Genomic DNA, 14,602 nt, shown 5'->3' with positions numbered 1-14,602 from the left:
GGGGGGGGGGTCATCAATGCGTACGAAAGCAGGAGGATTGACGAGCGCAAGCTAGGGCTTCCTCGTAGCCGAAGGAGGCGACGACCACAGATGACGACGTAGGTGATCGTCAAACAGAGGTGAAGAGAAGTTTGACAAGGGCGGCGAAGCCTGCGAGAGTATCAGTGTCGAGCAGGTGAGGGAAATGTCGTGAGAGGTTTAAGCCGAGTAGAACATCCACTGCACATGCATGCTATGATGTCAGGTTGGGAAAGAGCCTTGTGAATGTCTCGTGCCATTGATCCGAAGGAATAGGTGAAGTGTGCAAGCTAAATGAGGAGGAAAATTGATCTTATATTATAATTTAAATAATAAATTTTAAAAATATATACTGAATAACAACATAAAATTAATTAGGATTGCATAAAATAAAACGATAGAAATTAATACTTAAATAACTTAAAGTTAACAGTTAACTAATTTTTTTTGAAAGCCCAAAAAAGGCTAATATATTAAATAGAAAGAAAGATACACATACAATATCTGGGAGGGCTCAAGCATGACACGCTCCCCACACAAAAACCACAAATGATTCAAAAACTAGAAAAAACAGAAAAATACATTAGATACTTAAATAACAGAAAAATACATTAGATACTAAATACATTAGATACTTAAATAAAAAACCTAACAGTGCTGAAATAAATAATATCAGGTGACTAGAGAGCGACCCAATTTAGTCTTGCCTCTGCCTCTAGTTCTAGGGGAGGAACAAGCTAATAAGCTGGTAAGATGATTGTCATTGCCAGTAGGAACTCATGTATCATCCAATATGTTCTCGAGCTAGAGTCGATCTCCATTCTTCTTCCTCCTGGAATAGACCTGTCATTCCTCTTTCTGAAGAATTAGTTTGATGGGATGATAGAGCTGAAGGAGAAGAAATACCAATCGTAGTACCCACAATAAGTTATAGTATATGTGAAGTATGAGTTGCCTTTACACCGGATACCTCCTAAAGAAGTGGAGCTAGGAGGCTCTCCTGATTATCAGTCTGATCATTATCATTTATAGAACATAGTCCATTAGTATTATTTTCTATGGGGTTTGAAGGTGTCAACATCACATCACTCGCGAGTAACAGTAACAACAATGTCAGGGGGGGTCAGGGGCAACAGATACCTCCTGTCTGGTAGTATCCTCCCCAGGTGGAACTAAAATGTCCAGAGTAGTGAGGTTAGACCCATCCTTATTCACTTGAACCTTAGATTTCAAATTTGGATGAAACTTGTGGCATTTATTAAGGACATGACCAAACATCTTACTGTGGGTACAATATGGGGATCTGTGTTCCATGATGATTTGTTGCTAATAACCATCATGGGTTGTGCCCAGCCAGACTTCAGTAACATCAGGTAAGGTAATATCCCTTTCCACAAGTATTCTGACCACTGAGGGTCTGGTTAGGTTGGAAGTAGACAGATCTAGCTTCAAAGGATCCCCAAGGATGGTCCTAATAGAGTAGAGATCCTGTCCTAATAGAGTAGAGAACCTGATGGTGAAAAAAATGCAGATTGAGACCAGGTAAACTAAACTATGCTGGTACAGTGGGAGTTTCATGATTTGGGTCGAAATCAGGAGACCACTTGAGTAGATTCATAGGTTTACCAGCGATGTTAAGATATGTTCTGGAGAAAATCTGAGTGTAGTCCTCGGACACGGTTAACTGAATCAATACATGTCTCCCATCCATGAGCCTCACTTTTTACTTTTCTGTTAATTTGAGGTCATAAAATTTTTTCCTGATAATTTCCATCGATGGGTGTCCCCACTGATATTTCCCAACAAGAACAAATTTGAATTTGTTAGTCAGCGTTGAAATTTCTGATTTGGAGAAAAACAGTTAATTAAAATAATATAGAACAATAACAAGCTTTTATCCCACTAAGTGGGGTCGATTACATAGATCCTTTTTCTTCATTGTCTCCTTTAAGATTAAGATAAATTTTTATACCATATGCCCAAGTCCTTTTAGGTCCACCTCTGCCTTTCTTAATAGGAGTCGAATTTAAACCATCTACTCTCCTCGCAGGATCATCACATGGTCGACGTTTAATGTGACTAAAACATCTAAGATGACTCTCTCTAATAATGACTGCCATGGGAACTACACTAACTCTTTTTAGGTTTTCATTAAATGATATCGGAGTTAACCCAAACCATGACTCAATCGACACAAATTTTATTGTTGAATTGAAAACGTACAATGACTCTATGACAAGTGACAACACAAGCAAATAAACTATAAAGAAAGATACACTGATTCGACAAGTGACAAGAAATGAATAACATAAAAGAGCAAAAACAGTCTTGGATGGTGGTGAAGAGCGATGAAGAGTTCTAAGAGGGTTTGGAGGAAAGTCGATGACGGCTAGGAGGTTGTCAGATGAAGCATCGACAGTGGAATGCGACAGAGGGTTGACAGTAGCTGTTTCGCGACGATCAAAAGGAACTGGAGGGCACTATTGGTTTGCCCACCTGGTGGGGAAGGTGGGGGAATGGGACAGTAGAGATGGGGAGTGGGGCATGGAAAGGGAGGGGGGGGAGAGGCGAACGCCTTGCTGAATGAGGCTAGTATGCGGTAGAGGCAGAAGCAGTCACAGGGCGGATGGAACGGGTTGGCGATACACACCATATTGGCGAGTACAACCGTAGCATAACTCGCGAAGGATACAACCCTCAGACGAGGGAGACACTAGGAAAACCATTTGAATGTAAAAATAACAACAAAACAAAAAATGATTAGGGCTTGAGCAAAGACACATATAAATGGGGATGAGTAGCAGCTAAAAATGGTAAGGAAGGGGAGGAAATGGTAGGAGATGAAGAGGGGCGCTGCAACGGCTAGGAGGCGGCGGAAGATTAGGGTGCGAGAGGCGTCGATCGCGGAACGTGAGCCGGGGGATCGCGAGTATTCTAATAGAAGTGAACCTGTCACGGGAGACTAGACTGGTTCACGTCACGCTTGGTTGGGGGTGTGAAGAAGAAGCCCCACATCATTAAAGTAATATGAATAAATTCAATTTTAGTTATATGAATATCATATTTATTATAGACATCAATTTTAGAAGAATTGAGATCAAGACAAATCCAAGAACAAATAAATTGACATCAATGTAAGTACTCATATTCTTATGCTATAGTAATATTTTGTTCCTTCTCGACCAAATACATTTATTATTACTGTTATATTTATAACATTGATACCCATGATTTATGATTTTATTGAATTTTATTCATATTGTAGGAATGATATATGTACTAAATATTGTTTAAATTATCATAGATATTGATTCTTGTACAAATATATTGACAGCCGTACAAAAGAGAAAAAAATAATCATTATCAGAGAGTGTTGGCTATAGTATGCTTCTATGTATATGCTTGGCTATGATGAAATTCATCTTTTTATAGCACTAGTAGAGGAACACTAAGGTATCCATGTACTTAAATGAAAAATGATATTGATATTAAAGTGCATTAAATGATACAATTTCTAAACGGTGCTCTTGTAACAATTGTACATATATAAAATGATGTAAACATATTAATGATATAGAAAAACACATTAAATGTTATGAAATATCAAGATCATAAAATTATCAAATGCTTTTGTACTAATTACAAGCTTAACTGACATGCATATTGATTTCCTCTTCATTGTGTTATTGTAGTCAAATAGTAAGTATTCAATGGCTTTAATTAGGTTACTGTTATTTTAAACTAACATTTCAGGTTTAATAAAATAATTTAAAAGGAGCGATAAAAGAGAAAATGCTTATCGAGGGCGCAGACAATCAGTAATGAGGTAAATTTAGTTGTACTGTTTTAATTTATTTTTTTTAATGACTCTTTTATTAATTAAATGTTAGTTATAAAAAATGAATTCAAGAAATTTTAATTTCCACTGTCCATCAATCTGTACCCAACTTTCTTAATTCCAAGCTCGAAGCTGGTTGTGATATATGTAGAAGATAAAAGTTTAGCAATAGATATGGAGGCACGAGATCAGATACAAATCAAATGTCATGTAGGGAGTAACAAAATATTTAGCATAGGACCAGAGCTATAGAACATTGATAACTCAGAAAGAATAAGCTACCAAGTTATTATAATAATTAACAAAACTCCACATTCAATGCAGAACTAACTATACATATCACCAATTAAGTTGCTATGGAAACCTAAATGTTTGATATATATACAATAAATGTATTCCAAAATAACTAAGGGAAACAATGCTTACAAAATAGTACACAATGTAGAATGAAAAAGTTATAAATATATAAGGGCCATGGTGAAATATTTTAATTGACAAGGAAAATATATTTATAGGCACGCTGTAATTCAATTATGGGAGATAGGTAGCAGATTAAAAAGACTAGAGAGGAATACTAACCTAGACCAATTGCAATGATAGTCCATGCGGTCTTCCATATATGAAGATACTGCTCAAAAAATATGTAGTAGACGGAATACGGAAAAACCTGAATCTGCAACGTAATCTCCAGGTAAGCTTTAGTTTTTGATGTGAAATACAAAATTATAGTTCTGATGGAAAAAAATATAAATAATAAAAAAAAGAAAATTAATAATTTAATGCCTTTGAACAATTGAGCTAGGACAAAATACACAAAATCAAATAGGCCAATTGTGCATAAACTTTTATTTATTTATTTTTTTTTACGAAAAGTGCCCATTTTCATTTTTTTCAGTCAAGAAGCATCATATTATGCAGGATGACTTAAGGTTAGTTCATTCAAAAAGAGAGGTTAAAACGATTAGATATTTCAAAAAGTTTTTGGGCAATTAAAGATAAAGAATACATCACATCAATAAAAGATGTTTGAAAAATTAAGGCTAAAGCCTCAACTTATATGTCTGAACTTTGAATGGTGATTTAAGTTGCAAAGAAAAGAAATCATAAAAGAAATTTGTAAAAAACAATAGGTGTTGCCTTTGCCTGCAAACTCTCAAACTGAAAGAATCCTCAACTCAATCAAATATCATGAATACATCACATCAATCCAAAATACTTGATAATTTAAGTGTGAAGCCTCAACTTACAACGTACATGTTCGGATTTTGCATGGTTCATTAGGTTGTCAAGGCAAAGAAGTCATAAAATAAATTGGTAAAATCACATAGGAATTTCTTTTTCTTTCAAACTCTAAGAACTGAAAGCCTCCTTAACTCGAGAAAATATTATGAATACACAACATTTCGACGATGTAGCTTGAAATATCTTAGAAGCTAAAATTTTGAAGTAAAGATAGATTTGCTATATTTCGACGGTCACATGGATTCAAATGAGTTCATTGAGTGGCTATGGACAATGGAGTGAATCTTTGATTGTTAGGACATCTCGCTGGACAGATTGGAAAAAACTAGCTGCCAACAAGCTAAAAAAAGTGCATTACTTTGGTGGCAAAATATGAAATACCTATGCAAGCGAGAAAGAAAAGATAAAATTAATGTCCGGTCCAAGATAAAACGGAAGATGCAACGCCAGTTCCTACAAGCTCACTACAAACCAGATATTCACGTAGGGCTTAGGGGCCCGACTGAACCTACCAGTGGTTCAACAGGGAAGAGTCCCGGTCTAGCAGGAGGCTGGACCGACCCGCCCTCCCGATACCATGGAGCCAGAATTATCTGGGCGGCCTGAAGGCCGCTATTAGCAATGTAATGCTTACAAACATACTAGACACTAGGGGATGTTCAAACTCTATTCTAGAAGATGGAAAGACAACAAAAATAGAGTAGAAAACAATCTTCCTTCAGGCAACAACCTTCAGTTAGACAGACACCTACATCTACTGCGGCCGACAAAGGTACCTCGGGAGGAGCTAGCAAGAAAGAACAGGAAAATGACAAGCCAGATCAAAGTGGAAAGAAGCTGAAAAAAAGTAACTATTTTAGTACAGTACCGACCATAAGGTGTTTCAAGTGCCACAACTACATGCACATAGCCTCCAGCCTTTCTACGAGTCGAGTTGTCACAATTCACAGATCAAGGCGCCGTTGACGAGGTTGGGGACAGAGAGTCAGAGAATAGTCCAGAGGAAGAACTTCAGCTCTAGGGTGGTGAGAGAGAATTGCTAGTCAAACAGAGAGTTTTGCAGTCAAAGCCGAAGCGAGATCAATCCTGCTTGAGATAATATCTTTCACACCAAGTGCACGGTAAAGGGCAAGGTTTGCAGCTGAATCATCGACAATAGTTGTGAAAATGTGGTGTCTACACTGTTGGTGAAGAAATTGAGATTGGCCACATAGGAACATCCATAATCCTATTCCATTACCTGGTTAAGGAAGGAAAATGATATATACATGGATCAGCAGTGCTTGCGAATTTTCGATTAGGGATTAGTTACATGAGCAAGTATGGTGCGATGTGGTTCCGATAAACACATGCCAAATTCTATTGGGGGGCCTTGGCAATTCGACTGCAAGAATAAGCACGAAGACTTAAAAAATACTTACTACTTTAAGAAGGATGAGAAGCATATCCTGTTATTACTTGTAAAGGAAGCAAGAGGCGGAAGCGACAAAGAGGAGGCAGAAGCGACAAGGAAGACCTTCAAGCTGTTAGTTCGGGATGCTCCAATAGCATTAGCATTAGTTCTTCTAGAGCTAACCGAGGAGGAGAGATACCAACACTGTTACATCCACTATTACACGACTTCCAAGATGTGATGATCGACAATCTTTCGGAGGGATTAGTGCCATCGAGTGACATTCAACGCGTCACGGATCTTATACCAGGATCAATGTTACCGAACTAAGCCGACTATAGATTGAGACCTGCGGAGTATGAGGAGTTGCAACTACAGATAAAATATCTCATCACAAGAGGGTTGCTCAGAGAAAGTAACAGTTTGTGTGCTGTCCCCGCCCTAATAGTACTCAAGAAGGAAAGTTCATGGAGGATGTGCATCAATAGTAGGGTCATCAACAAGATTGCCATCAAATATCGATTTTCTATACCTCGCCTAGACAATCTTTTGGACTAGTTACACAGAGCCACCATCTTTTCAAAGATCGACTTACGACCCGTTTAGGGCAGATTATTTAGGTGCGGCAGCGTTTTCAAAACACATCCTTCGTGTTTGGAAAGGGCGTTCGCACGGATTATCCCTGCCGCAGTGCGTTAAATTTTGTGAATCCTTAATAGTTTTGTGACGCGGGGTGGGGGCTGCGTCCCGCGTTCGACTCGTGATATTGCCCTAGTTGCCCCTCTTCTCCCTCGCGTTCTCCCTCCCTGGATTCGTCCCCTGCAGAGGAGATCAGAGAGTTTCCTTTCAATTCGTCCCCCGTCAATCGCAAGGTATGCTTTCCCTCACCGTCATTTCGTAAGGAATGCTTCCTCTAGAGCGATCGAACGTCGGTGGTCGTAAATGGTTCTTTGTAGATGTGCGAACGTCGTTTATTTGTATAGATCCGACCGTAAACCTTATTTTTTATTTGACCGAAGATTTCTATGCTATCGTCGTTTCCGTTGTTTTTGAACTCCAACAATGCGACTGAATTTCTTTGCCCTAAAATTACTTTCGTTTTTTCTCTAGGCGTGAAAAAACTTTTGCAGCATGGAATCATTTGTCAACAATTGTTTAGAATGGATTTTGTTTCGAATTTTTCTGCGCCATTCGATTTTTCCTAATTTTTGCTTAAACAAGGTCTCCATACACAGAGCAAGGAACAATTTGTGAGCATCTGTATAGAAGGAAGTAATATTTATTATTTTTTCAAGTTCATTAGCTGATGTTTATGGGCTGCAAATAATTTCTGTTTATAGAAAACATAGTTCTAAACTTGTTTCATGAAACTGCTGCTATTAAGGATCCCGTTTATGAGCTGCATATATATGTATTCATTGCAATCCCCATTGGTCGCAAATTCCAGTTTCGGTTTATGTTAATAATGACAATGGATATGACATTGGGGAGGATTCTATTGCTGTTCATTTGTAACATTCAAAAGTTCATGCTGGAGATGAATATATGGCTCTTATTCCTGTTTCGGTTGCTGCACCTTTAATCTGTTGGATTCTATTGCTGTTCATTTGTAACATTCATCCATTGGTGACATTTATCTGTTCATTCGTAAATTTCATGCTGGAGATGAATATATGACTCGAAACTGTTTTGAATGCATTTATGTTTTTATGACTCGAAACTGTTTTGAATGCATTTAAAGTGCTACAAATTTCATTTTGGTATAGCAATAGGATGCAGCAAAAGTTTTAAGTTAAATATTTTAATATTTCTCCTTATTGTTGTACTTGTATTTATACTTTTTTTAGTATACTTTTTTTAGTTCTCTACTTTTTTTAGTTCTCCTGGTACTCGTTAGGATGTGAGAACTGTATGGTATCTTTCAGAACATCCCTGTTATTATCGTATGTTTCTGCACTATATGTTTCTTTTCTACCAAAAAGCTATTCTGAATAAGCTGCCCCAAACAGTTTTATCAGACAGAGACAAGAATGTCAGAATGAATGTCATTTAACCACCAATAAATTAGTCTGAATAAGCTGCCCCAAACAGCAAGTCATATTATTCTGATAATATGCAGATTATCAGAATAATCTGCTTATCAGCAGATTATAAATAATTCAAAGCTGCGCCAAATAGAGCCTTACGTAGTGGATATCGCCAGATCCGGATGAGCTAGAAGACGAATGGACGACCACATTCAAGATATGAGATGATTTATAAGAGTGGACCGTTATGTCCTTTGGCCTGTCAAATCCACTCAGTACTTTTATGAGGTTGATGAATCAGGTATTCTGGGCACACATTGAGAAATTTGTAGTCTACTTTGACGAAATTTTAGTATACAACCGATCCGAGAAGGAGCATTTACAACACATGAGGGCAACGTTCGAGGTAATGCACACAAAGAAACTATATGCCAATTCTAAGAAGTGTCACTTCATGACATACCATGTATGTTTTTTGGGTTATATCGCGTCTAATGCAAACATTTAGATGGATCCCGCAAAATCAAGGTCATTGTGAGCAAAATCAAGTGTCACTTCATTGTGAGCAAACATTTAGATGGATACCGCACCTCAGTCATTCACCAAGTTGAGGCAGTTTCTAAGCCCAATGTTGTTTTATAGGTGATTCATCAAGAGCTTCGGTACCATCACCGCCCCCCCCGGACAGATCTTTTGAAGGGAGATAAATTCCAGTACGCAGAGGCAACTCAGAATAGTTTCAAGGCACTCAAGGAGAAGGTGACTTAGGCGTCGATCGTGTCATTACTAGACTTTAACCAACTGTTTGAGGTAGAGGGTGACACATTCGACATGTGTATAGGAGCAGTGCTGAGCCAGAGAGATCACCCTCTCACCTTTTTCAATGAGAAGATGAATGATTCTCAGAGGAAATACTCGATAAAGAGTCTTATGCTATTGTGAGAGCTCTTGAACACTAGAGCCATTACATGATAAGTGAGTTCACATTATTCACAGACCACAGAGCATTAAAATTCTTGAAAAACTACAGTGAAGGGCCGACACGCAATTTGGGTTGAGTTTTTAATGTCATTTCAGTTCGTTCTTAAGCACAAGGTAGAAAAATAGAACCGTGTAACGGACACATTGAATCGTTGTCACCTGTTGATCATGTTGATGCAGACTTTAGTTGTGGGCTTTGAGATTGTAAAGAACTTGTAGGAGGACAAAAACTTCAAGATATGGGAGCAATGTCAGAAAAAGCCTATGAAGCAACACTGTTGAGTTGATGGTTACTTGTTCTACCAGAGTAAATTGTACATTTCTAGATGCTCATTGAGAGAAGCAATTGTTCAAGAGAGCCACAGTGCAAGACTGGTAGGAAATTTTGACATAGACAAGACCCTTGCAATGGTGAGAGAACATTTCTTCCGACATCGACTGACGAGTGATGTATAGTGACACGTCCGACAATGCAAGATTTGTCATATGGTAAAAAACAGGGGACTGAGTGCAAGGTTATGCACCCCCTTACCAATGCCAGAGGCACCGTGGGTGGACACTAGCATGGACTACAGTGGGATTTCCAAGGACACAACAGAATAAAGATTCGGTCATGGTCGTCGTGGATAGATTCTTGAAGATAGCCGTACCATGTTACAGGACATTGGATGCCTCGCACATCGCCAACATGTACTTCAGATAAATTGTGAAGCTGCACATAATACCTAGGACCATCACGTTTGACATGGATGTCAAATTTCTGAGCCACTTCTGGAGAACGCTATGGAGAAAACTCGACACTAAGCTTCAATTTAGTTCGACTGTGCACCCTTAAATGGAGGTAGTAAATAAGAGCCTTCGAAATTTATTGTGATGCTTTGTGGGGAAGAATATCAAGCAACGAGATTTGATTCTCGTTAGATTAAATTTGCGTACAACCGATCCGTAAGTCAAACCACAAGTCACACCCCATTTGAGGTCGTGTACAGACACAACCCACTCACTCCACTAAAACTGGTACCACTCCTACCGATGTAAGCGATTAGTAAGGATCCTGAGAAATGAGTGCACAAGATTCAGAAACTCTACGGGGAAATAAAAAAAGAGATTGCTAAGCAGAATTGTAATTACTAAGCACAAACAAACAAAAAAGGAAAAATATGACTTTTCAAGAAGAAGATATACAGTGGATTTGGCTGAGGAAGTGCAATCTCCAATAGGCGCATTCAAAAAACTCAAACCCTGAGTAGAAGAACAGTTCAAAATACTTCAAAAATTGAATGACAATACCTATAAGATCGACCAGCGAAGGGACAACAATTTTTAGCCACGTTTAATATCGTGAACCCAACGCCCTATTACGAAGATTAAGAAACTTCGACAAATGAAGTCGAAGCTGCCATAATCCCAGAAGACTGACACAGGACATCAGAGCCCAGTTGAACCGACAAGTGGTTCAACAAAGAAAAGTCCTGGTCCAGCAGGAGGCTGGACCAACCCTCCCTCTCGATACCATGGGGCGAGAATTATGCTCCCGCTCTTTCCCCCCTTCTTCAATTCCCTTCTATATGGGGAATTTCCTTCCAATTCTAATCTCTTCCTTTTCTATCCCTTTTTATTCTATCCCTTTCCCATTCTATCTACCATTAGTTGTTATATCTACGTTGTTTGCTTGCTTAGAATGTAATTTTTGTTTTATGCTGAATTTAGAATCTTGTCGTCATGCATCTCTCCCTTGTTAGGTGTATCCAAGAATGGGTGATGCTTCAGCTATATCCTGCTCCGAGGTGATGATTATCCCGTCATGCCCACAACATTAGACACTTCCCTACTGCCACAGAGCGTTCTTAACTCTTCCTGCCTGCCGAGTCGACGCTCAGCCTTTCGGGACCATTCACTACTGTCGCCAGCTTGCTCGCACCTCCACTATACTGCTTCTCAACCCAGTTGGGCTGCCCTTTCTAAAACCTGATCCCCTCTGTGCCTGTCTCATAGCAACCCAACCCTCCTACACTTCTCCTGTTGCCGCCAGAGCCTTTTCCCCTTTCTCCCTACTGTCGTATCCCTCCCTTGCCACCACATGCTGTCTACCAACGCCGCCCTAATCCCTTACACCTGCTATCCAGCCGGAGCTCATCCTCTGCGCCATCGCCATAAAGTCTCGTTGTAGTTGTGTCATTATATTTCCACTCTTATGAACTCTTATTGTATTCCTTTCTAAATTTTAATAATAATAATAATCACATTTTCTTATTCTCGGATTATTCCGATATCACCCCAGCTTCAAAAGTGGAAAGACCATGTCACTAGGCAACCACCATATCTCACAGGCATGGTTCAACCCTAGGATAAAGGGCACCAATCTGCATTCCCAAATTAGTCCCAACCAAGAAATGTTTCAAGTGCCACTAATTTAGACACATTGAAGCAAATTGCACAACCGTGGAATGTTATACTTCACCGAGCAGGGAGTTGTTGAAGAAATGGACAATAACATAATAGGCACTGGGGCAGATGAGGACACAGAGAAAGGATCATATTCCAACTGATGAAAGAGGAGAATGTGTACATCAAGCTGAGATCATAAGGGAGACTTCAATAGAATTCACATTAGTAGTCCAATACAATCTTAAGTCCGAGGAATCGACACCAAATACCAGACAACCCTAGATATGAGAAATTCAAACTTTTCATATCTATAGACTCATTATTGAATTGTCCATATCAAGGTAGGTCTAACTTGTCAAAGTTGAGAAATTTTTGAGTAGACTATATGTTGTTGTTCGAATAGTAGATTTAGCTCAGTAGTGTACCCACCATGAGATGTACAGACATGAGAGATGAACCACAGCTTTAAAAATTGTCCTATAAGCCTAATGGGGAAAAAATTTCAATGTGATCCAGATCCTATCAATGAAGAATGTCTCTCCAGAGTGGTTGCTTGGCACAACATTCCCCAGATTTCATCCCTGAGCTGATTTCTCCTCACATACTTGTTTATCAGCTACGTTATGCTAAGTATGAGAAGTGGAAGAAGAAGGTTTCAGATTTAAGGGTTCGAGAGTTAAATTGCAAGAACTTATATCTATATGCAACTTCAGCTCAGGATGTGCCCAAAAATGATGCATATTTATTCTATCAAAATGTGCTAATGTCAGCGTCTACATAATCAATTTGTTAGAAGATTGTCATTCCTGATGCCTTTAGGGAGGCAAACCTGACTATTATGAGGAGACAGAGCTTCAACAGATGAGGTCGAAGCTCCCCCAACCCCGCAAGAGTGGCTCAAAGAGTGCTGCACGTGATCTTTTCTGCACGACTCCATTCTTTTGCCTGAATCAAACTATTCGAGGTTTTCTTCCTTTGGAGAAGTCGACCAGCCCTCTTAAGCTACTCCTAGTTGTCCTGTTATTATACATTTGTATTTGTGTGTTATAGCTTTAAGTTTGGCATGAGTTTGTTTAGGATAGAAACCAGTGTTCGTTTCTCCCTTCAAAGGCTATATCAGAGGGAATGGGTGGTGCTCCGACTGTATCTCTCTCTTAAGGTGGTAATCATCTTCCCCTATCCCAGTCCGCATGCTCCCACATCGCACTCAGTCTCAGTATCTTGTTGTAGCTACCCGCAACAACATTCTGATTGTTGTTTTCTGTAGTTCTATCCGCCCTATATCAACTGTCATCACCATTATAACCCTCCATCCGCACTGCCCCCGCTGTCCTAGCCCTCCACCATTGCTGTCGCAGTACGTAATGCCTTCCCTTTGCTTTTTTCCTGCTGTACAACAGCCCAAAACAACAAAATACTATTGTTTGGACTGTCATCCCTTGATGCCCTGCTATCGCAACTACCTTTAAGCGCTACCACTTCTCTTCCACAACCCTAAAACTGTCACGAATCGACCCAGGACTTGAAATTAACTAAGATGAGTATAGACAGTCGAAAAGTGTTAAATAAAATTCACTATATTATTTTTTTTATAACTAACAATTAATTAATGAAAGAATCAATATAAAAATAAATTAAAGCAGTACAATTAATTTTACCTCATTACTGTTTGTTAATTGCTTCTATCAACACTTCCACTTCTATTGCTCATTTTTTTAAATCAATTAATTAAACCTACAAAATTAGTTTAAAATAATAATGAGCTAATTATAGTCAACGAATACTCATACTCCTAAATTATAATAACACAATGAAAAAGAATACAAAATACATACCAGCTAAATCCTTAAAAAATCAAGAATAAAATATTTAATAACTTATGAATATGATCGCTCACGATATTTCATAATATTTAAAAGTGTTTTACTATATCAATAACATGTCTATATTATTTATATCTAGACAACCGTCACATGAAAATCATTTAAAAATTATATCAATTAAAGTAATTCAATATCAAAATTCTTTTTTATTTACATGCACGAATACCTTAGCATTCCCTACGAGCATCATAAATAGGCGACTACATCACAAGCATACATGCGTATGCAAGCAATCCAAATAGTAAATCTCATTTTTCTTTTACTTTCATAACATTCAATACATAGTATAAAAATCTATATTATACAATTGACTAAACATATCAAAAAATTACTAATTTACAATTCAATATAATCAAATAAACTTAAAAGAGGTGGTAAAATCTATCTAAACAATTAACAAAGTGTATCAGATTTAGAAGAAACCAAATTACTACTATAATTTAATAGTACAAGTACTCACTTTGATCACAAACGATTTGCTTGTGCTTAAATTTTATCACTTCTTTCAAATTAACATCTATAAATATAAAATGTTCATATTACTACATTTTTATCAGATTACTTAAATATGTTTTAATTTAATTATTAATTATTGTTTTATTAGATTATTTTAATTAAGTTTGCAATTCTTAAACTTGAAATTTAATCATTGCAATTAATATTAAATATTATTAATTTAAACAAAAGTACTTTTGGAAAAAAACCCTAACATTTCTTCCTGTCGCTAACCTTTTCTAGATCCAAAAATGAAACTTTTATAGCCTCAATCAAATGCACTTAAATTTAACATTTAAGTAATAAACTTACATATATATATATATATATATATATA

General features: G+C 37.8%; 1 protein-coding gene across 1 annotated transcript in view; it reads right to left on the bottom strand.

Annotated features, from left to right (window-relative positions):
- Positions 1 to 14,602, bottom strand: part of LOC110039566 (Niemann-Pick C1 protein-like) — a 54,347-nt gene that overhangs the window by 5,196 nt on the left and 34,549 nt on the right. Inside the window, exon 10 of the mRNA XM_020744675.1 lies at positions 4,436 to 4,529. Coding sequence (XP_020600334.1) covers positions 4,436 to 4,529 — 94 coding nt within the window. The remainder of the gene's footprint in view (positions 1 to 4,435; positions 4,530 to 14,602) is intronic.

This window comes from Phalaenopsis equestris, unplaced genomic scaffold (assembly GCF_001263595.1).
Source record: "Phalaenopsis equestris unplaced genomic scaffold, ASM126359v1 Scaffold000002, whole genome shotgun sequence".
Lineage (NCBI taxonomy): Eukaryota > Viridiplantae > Streptophyta > Magnoliopsida > Asparagales > Orchidaceae > Phalaenopsis > Phalaenopsis equestris.
The sequence above is the reverse complement of the archived record's forward strand: the minus strand, read 5'-3'. Positions and strand labels throughout refer to the sequence as shown.